Consider the following 6,529-nt stretch of genomic DNA (forward strand, 5'->3'; position numbering starts at 1 on the left):
TTTGTAAAATTGTTAAAATAGAACCTTAAACTCAATTTTGATGAAGAAAAAATTGAATATAACAATACAGTTTTTAAACATAATGATTTTATTTTTGTTCTGAATTGTTAGTTTGGTAAATTATTTGTGATTTTAGTTGTGAAAACATTGACCAAAATCGAGTTTAGGATTCTATTTTTACCATTTTACAAAATATAAAGTCCAAAAAGTAATTTATTAAAACACATGGTCCAAAAAAGTATAAATCCTTCGCTATAAACTAAAACCACCAATGTCACTTGAGTTAGTTGAGATGGTAAAGTTATTCTCTTTTGTCTATCCAGCGCAGATTCAAAACAGACTTGGAGACTAGGGCAAAGGCCCAAATTGAAAGAAAAAGATACCACTCAATATTTTCTTTTTCACTTAAAAAAAGATTTTTTTCTACTTAAAAATCAATTTGTATTATAATTATTCCGTTTTAAAATTTATTATTTAATATGAATATAAATTTTACATTTTTATAAATAAATAACAATTAAGAAATAAAGTATAATAAGGAATTCAATCATTTACAATACAATTGGAGTATGAGTTGAAATCTAGTGTTAAATTTAGTAATTTTACATTTTTATTTATAATTTTGGCATTAGCAAATGCACCAGAATTTGGTATTTATTATTATTAGAGTCCTTTGGCAAAATAACATATTTTTTTAAATCATTTTATACTGTATCGAAAATTTTGACAGATGGTCCAAAAATTCAAACAACTGGTTGAAAATTTTAAACAACTTGTAAAAAAATTTAAACAACTGAATGAATTTTAAACAAAAATCATTTTGCAAAAAACTATCAAAAGTAAGCCAAAGTACAAAATCACATAAAAAAAAATACATTTTCACCAATTTCTCTAATTATTATTGTTATTCGCAAAATTATTCTTACCTTAACAACTTAAAAAGAAAAAGAAAAAAAAAAGTGAAACGTGACGAAGGCACAAAATAACTTGTTCATATTTTGATGAGATTAAGATTATCAATCACTTGTAAAACAATCCATAACCCTTTTAAATCAAATAATTACTCTCTTGTTATTTTTAGTTTCTTTACTAGTTCCCACCTTCATGGGGACAACTAAGATAATCAGACACTGAAAGTTCATCTCCAATCTGGCGCGCTCGATGTTGCTGCTGCTGCTGTTCGGCTACAAAACGGCCTTGCGATTTTCGCAGTTTTGACATTCGTTTTCGATGACTACGGCCCTGTATGTGTTGTTCCCACTCATGTGCTCCTCTAAGGACTTTATCTCCACAAGCCTAAACCAATAACCTAACTCACATTAACAGAATAAACTAACTCACACTAAACAAAAAAACAGTAGAAGAAACATAATGCTCACCTTGCATACATACTGAGTCCACAGTTCCCTTCCAAGTATTCTTGTTCCAGCGCTGTTTGGAGCTGCCTCATCGGGCACCACCGAACTAGCAGCCTCCTGACTAAGGAAAGATCTAACCATTTTCATGGCTGGTTCAACTACCTGTTCTGCCCATATATCATCTGATTTACCTGCAATTTAGAATGATAATTGAGACTCGAAATGATCATCCGGGTAATAAGATGTCGCTGGAAATCTTAACTCACAGAAGCATAAAACAAAAACGAAATTTTCGAAAGAGAAAAAAAGAAAGAATGAGGGTCTAAAAGTTATTACTTAATATGGACTCTGTTGCATCAAGGACACGCATGTCCCATCCAAACAATTTCTGCAGCCGAACAATCATTCGTCTCTGAAAAAAAAAAAAAACTCAAATTTAACTGTTGCACTTGCTAAACTAATAAATAAGTAATGAAGTAATATCAATCTTGTATCATAGAAGTATGGAGTCATTTCTTATATTTAATTGGAGAAAGGGAAAAAAAATTGTTACCAAAGGTTTATCTTTGTGCTTTATATGCACTTGAGAGTTTTATGTCTATTGACAGAATCAAGCTGTTGACAACTAAGAAAGTAAGTCTTATTAACCTAAAGATCAATTTTTAAAAATCACCACAAATAAGGATAAGGATTTTATGATTTAGATGGTAAATGTTTTGATAAAAATGATCAAGTTTAGGCGTTGGCCAAAGTAACTATTTCTAGAGTACAAATGATCCAAGTAAAAGATAAATCCGAACAAGAAATATAGGAAAAAATGCAAGAACATAAATAAATGTAATATTATCTTTACCTGACGACGAACAAGTCTTCGAGTGTTAAGTTTTACTTTGTCAATGGCTTCTCTTAATAGAATCCTGGGCTTTCTATTATCAGAGGAGTTCAGTATTGCCCTCATATTCTCTTTCAAGATTTTATCAGCCATGTCCACTGGCTTCAATGAGACAGAGACGTCAGTTGAATAACTTTCATTATTGAATCTGGCTTCGACAACATTCTCTCTTAAGAAAGTCTCAAATTCCCGAACACCAATAGCCTGCAGCAAGCCTCGAGTATAATCCGCATTCAGATTGAAAATGTCAAAGACTTCATCAAGCAATCCAGTATCTACCATGCAGTCTACTCTTTGATCCACATATTGATCCAGCACAGGAAGAGATGCATCCATACATATGAAACAACAATCGTATCTGAAATAATCAACTCGACCCCAGTTCTGCCCTGCCACATACAATATTGTAGATAATATTGTTTCTATCATATATTCAAAACTAATAATGAATTAAACTTGGCAACTTTCTAGGGTGCAGAAAGTTCAACTTTTCTAACAAAGGTAACAATAACTAAAAAAAATAACAAATTCAAACATACACACACATATCTTAATGGGCCAATCATAACTGAAAAGTGTACAGGATGTCATATTTCAGCAGCAATGTCAATATAATGTCACAATAAATTGAAGAGAAAAACAGGGATAAACATGAAAATTAGATGTGTAGATCACATTTAGTCGAAGAAAATCCAAAACCGAACAGTTTTCTTGAGATACATATTTATTTATATATATATATATATATGACAACGAGTGAATAAGTACATGTTTAATAACAAAATAAAACAAACCTCTGCAGCCTTCCCCTGAAGAAGTTCACTAGGGAGAATGCCGAAACGAGCATGTAAGCTAAGGTACTGACTAATCTGCAAAAAGTTCCACGACAGGAATAAATCAAACACAATCGTATAAGTTCTACTAAAGCATACAAGTTTATCTCTAAATAATAGTTGCATCTTTCTAGGAGATCACATATAGCATCTCTACAAAATATATATATTAACATAGCATGTATCAAAGGTATGACTGCAACAAGAATCAACTCCACTGAGCACTGAATCTACAATATGGTATATTAGGGAACTTCAATACACCTCATTGTAGCTTAACTATGTTCGAGGTAACAACACACAAACAGTTCATAATTTCCACACATAGTAATTAATTTGATAAACAATTTATATTGGCAAGTGATATATTAAAATCATCTGTGAGATCTTTTTCCTTTCATTTTTGTTCTGTGTGAATTTTACCCTGTTTAATAAGCACGATGATAAGAACAGACAAATCAAGTGTTCTCAAGAATTAAAAAAATACTAAACAATATATATATACTACTAAGAGAATTCATACCTAGACGTCACATTTCAAGAACAAAGCGACACATGAAAGGAAGATAGCTTACTTTTCTATGATTGTTTGGATGGATTCTGTTTGCTGCTACTGGATCAATGCTTTTGAGATGGTCATAGCTATCTGTTATTCCTTCACAGTCCAACTTAGACAATGATTGTGTATCTCCTGTGTAAGAGTCAAAATGGGTGTTTAAAAACTTGAAAAGGGGAATGCAAAATTTAAAATAGATTAGCAACAGTTTACCTAGAGAAGTATTTAAGCAATTATCATCCATATCTTCTGTTGTGTCATCTAGAAGGAATGGGCTTATAAGAGCCTGAGAAGTCCAAATATTATAAAAGTGAGCTACATACTTGAGCAAAGACCGTAAATAAAAGCAATATGTAGCAGGATGGTACAGAAAAATTCAAATGAGGAAATGGTCAGAGAGGTCGATCCCAACGGAGAGAAGTAGCTCCATCTCCATGCGCAATAAAAGAAACTTAGTAATTATATTCTAGCTTTGAAAAAGCACAATGTGATAGAATTTTCTTGAGTAAAAATTTTCTATCAGTAATCTTGACACAATTGATGGAATCCCTCAAAGTATTCTTTGTTGATAACAGTAGTAAAATGAACAAATCGAGCTTTCGAGAGGCACGTCTCTCCTATCTCCACCTTTCGAGAGGGCGAATCTCTCCACAAGAGCTAACTCTTTCCTGATTACAAGCTACCCTTACAATTTGACCCCCTCCTCCTATTTATAGACAATACTTAACTTGACTACTGCCAGCTAGGACCCTAAAGAAATAAGACAGCTCAGCACCCTTACTAAAATATTTGTCAGTTGGATAAAAGAATAATAAAATACAAGGAATACCAAAAATTACAACATAAGTGTCTCCTACACCCTATTTCGGCTGTCTCCTCTTATATACTAATATTGGAGGCTTATCACAATACAAAAATAAAATTATTCCATGTAACAGATTAAACTAACTTATAACTATGAGAGAGTGACAAACTCCTGATCATGGTGGAAAAAAGACACTAATCAGCTTTTGCTTTCTATAAGTGGTGAGCAAACATAGTTCCCAATTTTCTAAAAAGAAGGCTACAGTTATTAAAAGACATCATTTTAATCTAGAAAACGAAACACTAAACATAAACAATATAGGTCATACTGTTTTAGCAATAAGAAAATTTCTGGCCTCCCCTGATGTAAAATGAAGAATACAGTAGATACCTGTATGTAGTAATGTGTACCCCCAACTATGACTGGCAAGCAGTTACGAGACAAGATATCATCAATAAGCTGAAAAACCATTTCATGATTCAGTAAATAAAAATTAAAAAAAAAAAAAGCCACATGGTGGTGAGGCTTTTGCAAAATGATCTTACAAAAAAAAAAACTTTTATTTGCACCCGACAAAGAAATATTTGCAAAATGATCTTCATGGTGCTTAAAGCTGCCATATTTACTTTGTTACAGCAACCCTTATGGTCTAATCAACTAAAAGAGTCTTTTAATGAGCAATCCAACCCTTAATGTTGAGAAGGTTGATTATATCATTTCACATCCTCAGAATTGTCATTTTGACAAATTCCTGTGTGTTGTGCAGGAGAATGTTACCATATGAAATTAAGAAGGCAAAAAGTAGAACTTTTCAACACTTTCCATAGAAAAAGAGATAAATTAAAAGCATAAGCTCCAACATCATATCATAGACTAAATGTGTCAATGATTTAAGAGCTTAAAGAGACTCAAAACATGAATGCTCTATCACATTAAAAATAAACATCTTAATTCAAAATAACGGATTTGAAGTAAGTAAACTTACAGGAACAGCACAATCCCGAAACTCTTTAGCTGTGAATTCAACGTTTGGATTCACTGTCCCAAGAAGATGATGAGGCACCCCTATACATTTTTAACCAAAACAAAAAAATTAGCATTAAAAATTGGAAAGAAAATATAAAGGAAATGGGAATAGAAAGATTGGTATAGACCCTTTTGTTCGTGAAGTGGGACCTTGTTAGTGAGAACGTCCAAGCCTTTGTAGACCTGCATGGAATCGGCATTGATGACCTCAACGGGAAAGTGGGAGCCCAAATCAATGGCCAACCGTGACTTTCCTGAACCAGTAGGACCCATTATTACCACCACCTTGGGCTTCTCTTTCCCTGCTGCTTTGCTGGGTTCTCCATGAATGGTAGGGTTTCTGGTGACCTTTGATTCTGTGGTACTGTGACTACGCATCTCTCTCTTCTCCTCGTCCACCATAATCATAACCAGCTCCAATAGCAATAGGGTCACGAGTCTACGAGAGTAGTAGCAATGAGTAAGACCTAGACCCTCGTTGGCAAGTCCCTAAAAACCCTAATCCAGAACCATGGATGGAATTGAATGAGGAGAACAAAGTGGTGATCTGGGCGGGGTGCTGCTGTTGTGGAGCTCGCAAAGTGGGATTATTGCGGACTTAAAAACTATGGGTGTTCATGGTCGGAAGGATTATGGCATATTTTAATGATGAAGCTAATGTAAAATTAGTTAAAAAAATTGATTGGTAACACTTAAAAAAACAAATTTTTATTTAATTAATTAAAAATTTGACAATTAAACAAAAAAAAAATGTGTTTGTTAATTCTATTTTAATTTATTATTTTTTTAAATTTTAATTAAAATTTATTAAATTTTGAAAATATAATTTTTTTACTTTCAAAATTTTTTTAAACAATTTTCAATTTTTCATTTTTTTTTCTTCTCTTCTTCAAAACAACACCTCATATTGTTAAATAAAAATTATCAAACACGCTTATTATTTTTTGTTTTTAAAAACAAAAATAGTTATCAAACATATTTTTAATTTTTTAAAATAAAGAAATAAAAATAAAATAACATTTCCATTTTTGTGTTTAAAAAATTCAAAAACAAATTTTT

The 6,529-nt window shown here is 32.1% G+C and overlaps 1 protein-coding gene across 1 annotated transcript; it reads right to left on the reverse strand.

The window, feature by feature from the left end:
- Positions 1-972: 972 nt before the first annotated feature.
- Positions 973-6,086, reverse strand: LOC133789165 (tRNA dimethylallyltransferase 2). Its single transcript, XM_062226918.1, has 10 exons — positions 5,599-6,086; positions 5,430-5,509; positions 4,835-4,903; positions 3,853-3,925; positions 3,659-3,774; positions 3,045-3,119; positions 2,212-2,634; positions 1,695-1,770; positions 1,380-1,549; positions 973-1,296 (listed from the first exon to the last, which is right to left on the reverse strand). The coding sequence occupies exons 1-10, from the start codon at positions 5,876-5,878 to the stop codon at positions 1,090-1,092; spliced, it is 1,569 nt and encodes a 522-aa protein (XP_062082902.1). The 5' UTR covers positions 5,879-6,086; the 3' UTR covers positions 973-1,089.
- Positions 6,087-6,529: the final 443 nt, after the last annotated feature.

Source organism: Humulus lupulus, chromosome 7 (genome assembly GCF_963169125.1).
Source record: "Humulus lupulus chromosome 7, drHumLupu1.1, whole genome shotgun sequence".
NCBI lineage: Eukaryota > Viridiplantae > Streptophyta > Magnoliopsida > Rosales > Cannabaceae > Humulus > Humulus lupulus.